Source organism: Cololabis saira, chromosome 12 (assembly GCF_033807715.1).
Source record: "Cololabis saira isolate AMF1-May2022 chromosome 12, fColSai1.1, whole genome shotgun sequence".
Lineage (NCBI taxonomy): Eukaryota > Metazoa > Chordata > Actinopteri > Beloniformes > Belonidae > Cololabis > Cololabis saira.
The window spans coordinates 42,245,948-42,259,054 of NC_084598.1; the positions used below are offsets into that span (position 1 = coordinate 42,245,948).

The window sequence follows — 13,107 nt, forward strand, 5'->3', positions numbered from 1 at the left end:
CAATCAGCTCCCAGAATGCTGATAGAACTGCTTTCAGAAACATCATGTGGGTCAGAATTATCAAACAGATCCAGGGAGGAAACAGAGGATGAAATCGGTTTTATTTTTTCCCACATTCCGTTTTTATTTGTTCCATTTTCGGTCGATTTTGGTTTTAAATTTTTGAGCATTTGGTTTTTAGCATTTTTTGCAAATGTAACCCCAAGACAGTATATAAAGTAATGAAATATAGACAATTTATGCAATTATAACCTAACACTTTAATGTTTTCATACCTTTAAACATATTTAAAGGCAAAAACATGGCACCAGTTATTCTCGTATCCAACAAAACATTCCTTTTTTGGGGATAAACAAAAAATAACCAAAAATTGTAATGTAATGATGAAAAAAAAAAAAGAAAAGAAAAAAAAAAAAAAAAAAAAAAAAAAAAAAATTAAAAAAAAATAATCGATCTTTAGACATGTGAATCGATTTTTAGGAATTAATATGAGAATCGATTTAGAATTGGGAAATCGATTTTTTCAACACAGGCCTAGTTTTCATATCATATTTGAATCATCCAGACGTGGATCCTGTGCATGTTTCTGTGATGGCTACTATTTTTCCAAAGTCAAGGAGCAAGATTTTGTTTCGTGAATATGTATTTGGGCTGAAGGGAAAGGGCTCGAGCACTTCAGCCGTGCTAAGCTAAGGCCGGCTCGGCTACAAGCATGTGGTATATGCTCGTATCTGCACACAAGCATGCGAGTCTCAGTATATGTCTGCATAAGAGGAAAACCTCAGGGTTGTAGTGTACGTGTGTGCATATCTAGTGTATCCAAGCCCCAGTAATGCATCTCGGCCTGATTCGGCACTACTGGCGGTCTCGGCCATTAATGATGGAGGTGATTAGCCTTTGAGAGTGGCTGGAAAGAGGAGAGAAGAGCGAAACTAATGCTGTTAGGCTGAAGGCTCAACGGGGGGGGCAGGGTCGAAGTAAAGTGCCTTTGCAGGCTTCTGTTTTGTTGCCGTCGAGAAAATAGTAAAGTCAGAAAATTTATGGTCTGAGGTTTTTTCTTTTTTTTTTTCCCCTGAATGCATCGTACATGCATGGTTTTTTTTGCTAAATCTGGAATTTGGATGTAATAATACTACGGAAGATTATTAGGGCCAGGCAGGAGAAAAATAAAAATTATATTTTAGAGGAGGAAGATTTTTTTTTCATTATGCACTTCGAGAAAAAAGTCGAAATGTTGAGAAATAAGTCAAAATTTCGTGAATAAAGTCGAAATGTTGAGAAAAAAGTCAAAATGTTGAGAAAAAAGTTGAAATTTTAAGAAAAAAGTCAAAATGTCAAGATTAATGTTGAAGTACAATTTCGAGAAAAAAGTCGAAATCTCGAGAATATTGTTGAAGTATAATTTCAAGAAAAAAGTGGAAATGTTGAGAAAAAAGTCGAAATGTCGAGAAAAAAGTTGAAATGTTGAGAAAAAAGTCAAAATTTCGTGAATAAAGTCGAAATGTCGAGAAAAAAGTTGAAATGTTGAGAAAAAAGTCAAAATTTCGTGAATAAAGTCGAAATGTTGAGAAAAATGTCAAAATGTCGAGATTAATGTTGAAGTACAATTTCGAGAAAAAAGTCGAAATCTCGAGAAAAAGTTGAAATTTTTAAGAAAAAAGTCAAAATGTCGAAAGGCGAAATTTCGACTTTATTCACAAAATTTCGACTTTTTTCTCGAAATTGTATTTCAACATTAATCTTGACATTTCGACTTTTTTCTCGACATTTTGTCTTTTTTCTCGAAGTGCACAATAAAAAAAAATCTTCCACTCTCAAATTTCTTTTCTCTTGCCTGGCCCTAATACTCTTCCGTAATAATACAAATGTAAACAGTTCGAAAGCATTTAGGACCATTAATAATTCAATGTTTGAAGGATTCAGGTAAAAGTGCCACTTGTTTTGGCTGCATCTACTATCTATTTCCAGCATTCATACCTTCTTCATACAAGACTGTTATATAAATCCTTTAGTGATGTCTCCAAGCTCACTGATTAGTTTGAAATGTAAAGATTAACAACTGAATAAAGCTAACAATATCTTTAAAAGGGGATGACTGTAAAAATCATAAATCTGTGTGTCTACAGGGATTTGAGATTCCCTGTCACCAGGTTTGGATCGGCCTCGGTCTGAAACCGTCATTCAGATCTTCAGAGGAGAATTATCCAGCCTCTCCACCTCTAACTCCTAATTTCACATGTCGATGCATTTCCTGCCTCTTTTTTCTGTGGTTAACATAAAGTATAACACTAATTTGAAAACAGGCACACCCAGAAGATTTGGAGTCAAATCAAGAGTCTGACTCCGCCCCTAAAGCGGCTAAAGATTGAGCTTTAAAAACGTGACAAAAAAAGAAGCTATTTCACCACATGTTTGTGGTATTTTGACAGGAAACGGTATCAACTTTAACTCAGGAGGAGGGGCCATTTCAACAGTTCTGCTTTATACAGTACAAAGTACAAAGTTTTAAATGGCTAATCGATGAAGTATTGCTATGGTATTTACTTATAGGTTACTTGTTTAAAACAAGAAAGAAAACATATTCTACAGTTTACTGACTGTGCACTGCAAAAACTCAAAATCTTAACAAGAATATTTGTCTTATTTCTAGTTAAAATGTCTCATTTTTAGTCAAAAAAACTCATTACACTTAAAACGAGAGTCATTACCAGAAAAATAACCTGTTATTTGACCATTTTCACCTGTTTCAAGTAAATTTTCACTTGAAATAAGTAGAAAAATCTGCCAGTGGAACAAGATTTATCTTCTCATTACAAGCAAAAAAATGTTGTTCCACTGGCAGATTGTTCTACTTATTTTAAGTGAAAATCTACTTGAAACAGGTGAGAATTGTTGTTTTTTCCAGTGATGAGTCTTATTTTAAGTGTATAGAGATTTTTTTGGACTAAAAATAGACATTTTAACCAGAAATAAGACAAATATTCTTGTTAAGATTACTGATATGGTCCAATTACAGTATTATTTCTTAGAATTATAATACTATGTGTGCAAAGTAACTTAATCATCGAATGAAAGATAGCGGAGGCTGCAGGTCGTGATCTCTCCTAGCTTTATTTTTAGCTGCATAACACTGAACGATGCTGTTTTAAGTGCTTGCTGCCCCAAACTCTTTTGTAGTTGTTCCTGCCCTGATTATTTTTACCTAAAGCTGACGGCACACTTTAGGATTTTCTTATTTTAACTAAACAAGACTCATCACTGGAAAAAACTACAGTACCTGTTTCAAGTAGATTTTCACTTAAAACAAGTAGAAAAATCTGCCAGTGGAACAAGATTTTTTTGCTTGTTATAAGAAGATGAATCTTGTTCCACTGGCAGATTTTTCTACTTATTTCAAGTGAAAATTGACTTGAAACAGGTGAAAATTGTAAAATAAGTTATTTTTCTGGTAATGACTCTTGTTTTAAGAGTAATGAGATTTTTTTTGACTAAAAATGAGACATTTTAACTAGAAATAAGACAAATATTCCTGGTAAAATTTTGAGTTGTTGAAGTGCAGGTATTGTGGGACTTGTCATTGTGGTCCAGGTAACTCAAAATCTTAACAAGAATATTTGTCTTATTTCTAGTTAAAATGTCTCATATTTAGTAAAAAAAACTCTCATTACACTTAAAACAAGACTCATCACTGGAAAAAACAATAATTTTCACCTGTTTCAAGTAGATTTTCACTTAAAATAAGTAGAAAAATCATCCAGTGGAACAAAATTTTTTTGCTTGCAATGAGAAGATAAATCTTGTCCCACTGGCAGATTTTTCTACTTATTTCAAGTGAAAATTTACTTGAAACAGGTGAAAATGGTCAAATATGTTATTTTTCTGGTAATGACTCTTGTTTTAAGTCTAATGAGATTTTTTTTGACTAAAAATTAGACATTTTAACTACATAGAAATAAGACAAAATTGAGTTTTTGCAGTGTGCATCAAAGTTCAACAACTGGCTGTTCCTTTTTTTTTTTTTTTTGGACTCCTTTGACATTTATTGGAGTCAAATTGTGACTTTTTTTTTTAAAAGGAAAGGGAGTCAGGAGTCGACTTGGGCCACATATTCTGGGATGTCCCAGTGGGGCCCACTCTGTGCTTGCATCACTCTTTTCTCTCAAAAGTCCCACCATATACCGCTCCTAGGACATGTTTGCTGGCGCCCTGGCGCCCGGCTTCTTAGGTCTCTGGACTGGGCACCAGGCCCGCTGGCACACCCCCCCCCCACCCTCGTCTGCACCCTCTGTGGGGGGATTGTCCCATCGGTGCCCACCAAGACAAGGCTTCTGTTGTGGTGGGTGAGGGAGGCGTGAAAAATGCAGCGGAGCCTCCAGTCGGCTCCCAAGCCCCGGCCACGGCCCCTGCTCTCAGACTCTCAGAGCACAGATTTGGCTGCAAAAGAGTTGGGCTGTTGAGTTTGATGGGAATTTAGTTAGTGGAGTTCCTTCTAATGAGCTGCTTTCAGTCTCCAAACTGTATGTTTTGCATGTCGAAAATCCCTCGTGGTGACGATCTCCCCTCATTACCCGGACGTAGGCCTGTGTTGAAAAATCGATTCTCCGATTTTAAAGCAGCACTACGCAACTTTTCCACCTTAATCTAATATTTCATCATCATCATTGTGATGGTACATCAACTTCCAACAGGTTTAATGAACCTCTGTCATGGTCTGAGGGGTCTGTATCGCCTTCACTGGTACTATGTAACTTTGAGGAGCATGGTAGGAACCCTGCCACACTACTGGTAAAGCACTACCGCTTTTGTCCAAAGGAGCCGCCAAACTCAACAAAAGCTGAAAGTTACATTGTGCTGCTTTAAATCGATTCTCATATTAATTCCTAAAAATCGATTCATATGTCTAAAGATCGATTAAATTTTTTTTTTTTTTTTTTCTTTTCATCATTACATTACAACTTTTGGTTATTTTTTTGTTTATGCCCAAAAAAGGAATATTTTGTTGGACACGAGAATAACTGGTGCCATGTTTTTGCCTTTAAATATGTTTAAAGGTATGAAAACATTAAAGTTTTCAGTTATAATTGCATAAATTGTCTATGTTTCTTTGCTTTATATACTATCTTGGGGTTACATTTGCATAAATGTTGAAAACCAAATTCTCATAAATGGGGAAAAAATAAAACTGATTTCATCCGTCTCTGTTTCCTCCCTGGATCTGTTTGGTAATTCTGACCCACGATGTTTCTGAAAGCAGTTCTATCAGCATTCTGGGAGCTGATTGGTCCTTACAGCATCATTAGCTGCAATACTTGCTGTTGAATCTCAATATAATACTAGTAGTAATATTTTGCATAACTAGACAGTCATATAATTCATGCAAAAGCTGAAAAAACTGTTTTAATAACACTAACCCAAATCAATATCGGATCGAATCGGATCGGATCGTGATAATCGATTCTGAATCTTAAGAATCGGAATCGAATCAATTCTTGACATTTGAATCGATCCCCAGCCCTACCCGGACGCTCCCCAGTCCCGAGTCCCAGTCTCACCTCCCAGCCCTCGATGTGGGACTGCAGCTGCTCCAGCGCCTCCAGCTTCTCCATCTGCCTCTTGGTCTCGTTGATGTTGGAGCAGACGGCCTTCATGGCCTGCAGAGCTTCCTCCACCGCGGGATAGTCAGCGTGCTTCTTCGGAGTCCTTTTAAGAAGTTCCTAAATCCAGGACATAAAAGTTGCTTAAAACAAGTACAGTATACTTCTCATATCATATTTGTGGGACGCGACAGTGTCAGTGACCTGTATCTGCTTAATAAAACCCCAAACCTGATGCTGGTGGATGGGTGCAAGTTAAAGGGGACCTATTATGGATCTAATCCCTATTTTAAACAGGCCTTGAATGTCTTAAAAACAAGCTTTTGATTGTTTTTGCTAAATAAATGAGAAATTCAGCCTCTAAACCATGTCTTTATCTTCCCCGTTTCTAACCTCCTTATCTATGTGGGATTCTGAGAGGGCGGGGCTATGATAATGAGGCTCTGTGCTGATTGGCTGCCTGAAGGCTGAATTATGGTTCTGCGTCAAACCAACGCAGAGCACACGCAGTCACCGTGACGCCGTCATGAACCCCTGGTGCAGTACCCCCCGCGACCGCTAGTTAGCGATATTTTTCTGAATGGTTTATCCGACTTTTTCCGGTCACAGTAAATCAAAGAGATAAGGACAACTATTGTGCAAACAACCAAAACAAAAAAAAACACACATAAACGAAGAAACGAGCCCCGAAAGTTCACGACTGCTTCAAACCGGAAACCGGAAAGGCGTTGCTACCAAGCGAACCAATCACAGCCCTCTCGTCTGCGTGTGGTCTGCGTCGCCTCCACGCGTAGTTACAATTTTCGGGAGGTGCACGTCAGTGACGGCGCAGGTGACGGCGTGTGGTCTGCGTCGACGCGTAGCACACGCCATAGGCACGGCGTCGTTTTGACGCAGAACCATATTTCAGCCTTTCATGACGCGATACACCGCTACGAAAAAATTGTGGAAGCTCCGGCCGGCGGAGTTACCGTATCATAACTGCATGAGATGCGAGCGAGCGTCAGCGACAAAATCAATCCCATTGCTTTATTTTGTCCTAACTGGCCGCAGCGAAGCAGCGCGACGCGGCGCGCCATTTTGAGCTGGCCGTTTCCTGCCGCTCGCATTGAAAGCCGGTTGAAAGCGCTGTAGGAAACAGTCATGATGAGGAACGGCTGATCCAGTTAGTTGAAATGAGAAGTTATCTCTATGATTCCTCCTCATTTCACTACAAAAACCTCAATAAAGTGGCAGCTGCTGGAGGGAGATGGACAGAGAGTGTCTGATATCACGCAGTGCTACGATAGTCGGACGCTAATGCAGTTACACGGTTTTATAGTTGGTTATGGTTTATAGTTATGGTTTTCAGAATAGGTCCCCTTTAACTTATGAATCAGTCACTTCTACGCAGGCAACGTTATGGTTGTGCAGTTTTCAGATTGAGTCATCACACTCTATTATGACGAACAGGACTGCTAACGACAGACATATCACACGTCATACTGTACCTTCAGCAGTAACGGGTACTTGCAGATCCTCTGGATGGGCGTGAGAAGGTATCCTTCCAGAGGAATGTCTGTGCTCTTCTTCCCTCCCAGCAGCATACAGTGCTTAACAAGAAGAAGAAAAAGAGCAAGGACAATTACAAACAACTAGAGGGACAGAAATATACGCAGCAGGAATTCAGACCAGGATTATAGGAGCAGACAAAGAAAGTTGGAGAAGGAAAGGTGCAGTTCTGCAAGATAAGAGTCAAACAGCTGGACTACACGAGCGTGTTTATATCCACTAAATCTGGCCAAAGATTAGTCAGGGGTGTTTTTACAGATCGATAACTTTTCAAAGTACCAACACCGGGGATTCCACGTTTTAGTTGAGTTTATTCGTGATACTCAGGCTGCTCTTGACTGGAAACTATCAGCCCCGTTTGGGTGTGAAACAGCAGCTACTAGTTCATCCAAACTGTGACCACTTAAAGTGATTAACCAGGGATTCATTATGGTTGAGAAATACTCTAAATTAGTCAGAATTACACTCACATTTGATTATAATGAAAAGTTTATATTTCCAAACTTTCAATACTTACTCAATACTCGTGCAATAGTGCACGAGCACTTACAGTGCGAAGGCCCTATTGTATCTGTAGGAATTCTTTCTTTCTTTCTTTCTTTCTTTCTTTCTTTCTTTCTTTCTTTCTTTCTTTCTTTCTTTCTTTCTTTCTTTCTTTCTTTCTTTCTTTCTTTCTTTCTTTCTTTCTTTCTTTCTTTCTTTCTTTCTTTCTTTCTTTCTTTCTTTCTGTGTGTTACCGTGGCGACGCTAGACGCCAAAAAGCGCGCCCCCCCTTCATCTGATTGGTCCATATTTGATAGTTCCCCAAAAGGCACCAAATTTTAAATGCAAGCCAGGCCTGGTGATAAATTTGATATTTCATGGTTTGCATTAATGGGCGTGGCCTAACGGCTCAACAGCACCCCCTAGAATACTATTCTCTGCCATAACTTATGAACGGGTTGTGATAAAGACTCGTGGGTGGTGTCATCGGACTCGGTTTTGAGTCCTTGACCATAATTGATGAAAATTAGCCCCGCCCCTTCTTCTGATTGGTTGTCCCTATTTTCTGCTATAAGTTTTGAAGGGTTTGACATAGAGAGTCGTGGGTGGTGTCATTGTACTCTGTATTGAGTCCTTAATCTTCATTGGTGCAAATGAGCTTCTTCTGATTGTTCGATATTTGATAGTTCCTATTTTCAGCCATAACTTTTGAATGGTTTTACATAAAGACTCGTGGGTGGTGTCATCGGACTTAGTTTTGAGTCATTGACCTTAATTGGTGCAAATTGCACGCGCGAGGGCCCGTTCATCGCTGCTTGCAGCTTTAATTTTTAATTGTTATCTATAGAAATTAACCTACTTTTCAAAAAAAAAAAAAATATTCAAATGGGGGACAAAGAGAGAAAAAAGAAAAAAGTGCCATCACTCCCCAAGAGATTTGGGGTTTAAAAAAAAAACTAAAAAAAAAAAACACAGCGCTCCATAGAACCAGCGGAAAAGATGGGTTTATTCAGGAGTTTAAGGGAGAATACATTTGCAGTCCCGGTTTTCTCTGTGCCTTGTATTTTGTTGAAATGAAGACTGTTGATACATTATGAGCTCATGGGATGGAATAAAAGATCAAAAGCATCCAGGCAGATAAACACTGGAGTTTTCTCAATGGGAAGGAAGATCACTTTAAAGCTTTATAATCATATGGCAAACCCTTTCAAGTCTAAACAGGGCGAGAGAAGCTGGTGGAGCTGGGAACGTTTGCTTTATTTCTTCATATATATTGAAAAAAAAAAAAAAGAAATTGAACTTCCTTCCCTTCTAACCCAATTTTCACCCGACTTCCTTTCTCTGTCATCTCCTCTACGTTTTTGTAATCTGCCAGCCCGGAGTCAAATGCTTCTCTGACCTCCTTTTGCTTTCTCTTCACTTCTTTCATCTCGCAATGCAATTAACACTTCACTTCAACGGAAAATTTCCAAAGCTCTCGTCATTTTGAGATTCAATTAAAACCAAAAAATGACACAAAAACTAAATCCAAGACCAGAAAACATCCGTGGCAGTAGCTATTACACCGGCATTAATTACTATTACTGCAATTTGCAATGAAACCAAGCCAAAAATGGATTTTCTAGATCCTAAAAATGAAATGCAATTTCATTTTTACTATTTATAACGTCCTAATATACCGCAAAGCTGGGATATTGCAATACCACATCGTATCGTGACTCAAGTATCGTGATGTGTATCGTATCGTGAGGTCCTTGGCAATACGCTCCCCTACAACATATTACATCTTGTGTTTCTGTCTTATGTTTAGTGCCAGTCTTGTTACCATTTTGCTTACTGTTATTTTTTTTTACCTCTGTGAATTAACCTGTATGTTTATGAGTAATTTCTGATTTGTTGTTTTCGAGTTCTGTTTTTTAGGACACATCTTTTTTTGTGACATGGGCTGTCATGTTGTCTTGTCTTGCACTGGAGAGATGATGCTGCTTCAAATCTCACTGTACCCAGGTACACTGACAATAAAGTATTCTGATTCTGATGTTCCAAAAAAAGTCTGATGTAAGCCACTTGTAGTTATAAATGACTAAATTTGAATCCTAATTATACTTACTGTGTAGTAGGGCTGGGCGATTTTGGACAAAAATAAAATCCCGATTTTTTCTCCTGTAAACCCGATTTTCGATTTCGATTTCTTTGGTAAAGCTACAAAAGACAATGGAATAAATTGTTTCAAATATTTTATCTTTATTTTGAAAGAAAAATTAACAAATTTCCCTATTGGGAATGAAGTGCAACTGAAAGATACTGTAAATCCTCCTTGAGTTTAGTAAAGTGACAACATTAACAATCTTCTTGACCAAACAAAGTAAAAAATCGATTTTCCGATTTTCCTTTTTTAACATCGTCTTGATTAATAAATCCGATTTAGATTTGAAATCGATTAATCGCACAGCCCTACTGTGTAGTAGACTTTCACACACGAGATGTTTTCCTGCAGCATTTTGCTGCTTTCAAACAAACAGAAGTCGTCGACTACAAGAGCAAACGCTGGAGTCCAATTACCACAGAGAGAAAGCTGTAAAGTTACGTTTACAAAAGTGAACCGTAGAAATAAAATAAAGTACATTTGGAAGTGCAGGCTTAAGTATGTGTCGAGTGTTGCGGTACAAATAAAGCATCAAATCAGATCGTTGCCAAACCAGAACTGGACAATGTGGCTGGAAGCGCAAACGGAGCTTCAAATATTTGCCCCATCAGATGGACCCCCCCCCCCCCTCATTTACATGCTACAGGCGGAGAGGCTCAAGCACACAGAGAGTGTTGTGATGACAGGAGGAAGAGTGGGGAGCGAGGGAAATGTGGGCGAGGAGGAACTATTGTAGAGGAATGGCAGACGCTGAATATACCGGCTTGTCTCCATCAGCCAGGAGCATGTTTTTGCTTTCCTCATTTATACGTCATGATGAATAAAATAAATTTGTGTCTGGACTATTTGTCGAGTTCTGAATGGGAAGTAATGACAGCTTCATCTAAACCTTCAACTTATCTCTTAGACCTTAACCCAACTAGACCTTTAAAAGGGTTTCTCTGGTTTCAATCTCACTGGAAGGAATATTTGAATATATTTCAGTTCTGTTAGTGGTAGTGTACCGGCCCCCTGCTGGTACCAGTTCTGTTAGTGGTAGTGTACCGGCCCCCTGCTGGTACCAGTCAAAAAATGAGATTTTTTGACCAAAAATGAGACATTTTAACTAGAAATAAGACAAATATTCCTGGTAAGATTTGGAGTTTTTGCAGTGCAGGTATTGTGGGACTTGTCATTGTGGTCCAGGTAAGTCTCCACAACAGAACACAATTATCTTGTAAGTAAAGCTCTTTTGACAAAACATCAAGATTGCTCTGATCAGGTCTGAGAACTGCACTGATACATGACCAGATGTTTCTAAATAATTTTTTTACAGTGGCTGCCTTGGTGTCACGCGGGGCTTGACCAACTAACTGCTGTATGACTGCGCCAGAAGCGGCAAAAAAAAAAAGATGAAGCGCACAACAAGCGCGATCCCAGTCCCACGGATCAGAATAATACAGAATAATACCATGGAAACGAACCAGACAGTGACAAACACGGGGCCTCAGATCTGTTCGCCAGTTCCAGAGAGGCTGCCAACACTCCACAGCTGGCTGACCCAGAATCTACATATGATTTCATTTGGTCCGAGCCCCGTCCCCCCCTCACTCGCTCAAGGGCCCTGTCGCCAGTTGATTGTCCAGCGCCTGGAGGTTCGGGGTGTTAAAACGCGGAAACAGCTGGCAGCGGAAACACTACAACTATAACAATACACAAAAGTGACCTTGATGGCGGTCGCATCCTGTCAGGGCCGGACGAACCTCCTGACCTTGTTATGGTTTCTGGCTTTTATTCAAGTGTGAACGTGGAAATGGAGGTGATGTGATTGAAGAAAAAAAAAGTAGAAAGGGCATAATAATCATAATAATAATAATAAAATAATCATCATAATAACCAAGCGTAAGCTGAGGAGAGGAAGAAAAGTAGGGCAAAGGAAGAAAGCAGTTAAGGATTTAAGAAAAACACAGCATGAGGGAAGAAAACCATCCAATGAGGTGTAAAATAATAATCACTTTTATTTTCTTCAGTCATAGTGGCTGAAGGAAGGAAGCTGATTAAAAGCACAAAAAAAAAAATAGGTCATCATAGAATTTGATGACTTAAAGCAGCACTATGTAACTTTTCCACCTTAATATCATATTTCCAGAGTCATTGTGATGGTACATCGACTTCCAACAGGTTTAATGAACCTCTGTCATGGTCTGAGGGGTCTGTATCTCCTTCACTGCCACTATGTAACTTTGAGGAGCATGGTAGGAACCCTTCCACACTAAAAAAATACAATTTTTTACGGCTTTGACTGCTTTACGGCATACGTCACATCCCCCTCCTTCCTGATTCGTAGTGGAGACGAAAATGGGCGGGGCGTGGAGCACAGCTCCGCAGAAGCTGGTAACCCGTTGCTGCGTTGTGGCTGCAGCAGCTCCACATAACAGACGTGGGGAAAAGATCCTAATGGTTTAACTTTTCACCGCTTTCCTGCTCGGAGGCAGAACCACGGAGGCCAAGTATCTGAGATAACAGAGTACAAGAGTGAAAGAGTCGTCGGCTCGGTTGGATCACGGCTGTAACGACCAAACAAAACGTTCCTCACAGTATCACAAACAAACACTCACACAGACCGGTGTCGGATCAAAACACGGGTTTTATTCCCCACTTCTCCAGCTAAACGCAGTTGCGGGCCAGCTCTCTGCGGTGCAATTAACCCCAATCTTCATATAAAACTAGTTTGTTGAGGAAAAAATATTAACTCTATTTGTAGCTGCAGAGGAAAAAAATAATCTCACAAGGAAAACAAAAAAATTGCTCACGCCTCAGAGCCTCTTCAACATAATATAGCAGTCAAAAAAAAAGAAAAGAGAAGTAAGAGTGATACAAAACATTTACTGTATGTTGTACTATTATACTAATTTATTGAAAGACATGGCGAGTCAAACATTTACCAAAGCAGCTGCCAAACACTCCTAAACAAGGTAGTAAGACGTGGGTTGTGCAGAACTGCGGCAGTAAATCCTTCTAAAGAGTGGCGCTCCGACGAGGAGCTCCACTCTTTAGTAGGGATTTCATATGGATCCAAACCGTTAATAATCATTATTTTCTCCATATACCGCTCCCTGGCTTCCTTGTTTTACGGTATCCCGGTAAATTCCAGTTCCTTTCCAGCAGTTTAACATCTTTTTTTTGCGTTCCGTCTGTTTACTTGGTGAAACAGAAAAGTAGTTTTGAAAGTCCGTCCCGTCTTCATTCACTATCAAAACAAATGCACGCGACGGGACAGGAGTTTTCCGGCAGTACGCGCTGGTGCTCATGGGAAACGTAGTGTTCTTTCTGGTAAAACACTACCGCTTTCGT

At 39.3% G+C, this 13,107-nt stretch overlaps 1 protein-coding gene across 1 annotated transcript in view; it reads right to left on the reverse strand.

Annotated features, from left to right (window-relative positions):
- Nucleotides 1-13,107, reverse strand: part of prex1 (phosphatidylinositol-3,4,5-trisphosphate-dependent Rac exchange factor 1) — a 176,035-nt gene that overhangs the window by 130,255 nt on the left and 32,673 nt on the right. The window contains exons 5-6 of the mRNA XM_061734902.1: nt 7,085-7,186; nt 5,553-5,714 (exon numbers count right to left, since the gene is read on the reverse strand). Coding sequence (XP_061590886.1) covers nt 5,553-5,714; nt 7,085-7,186 — 264 coding nt within the window. The remainder of the gene's footprint in view (nt 1-5,552; nt 5,715-7,084; nt 7,187-13,107) is intronic.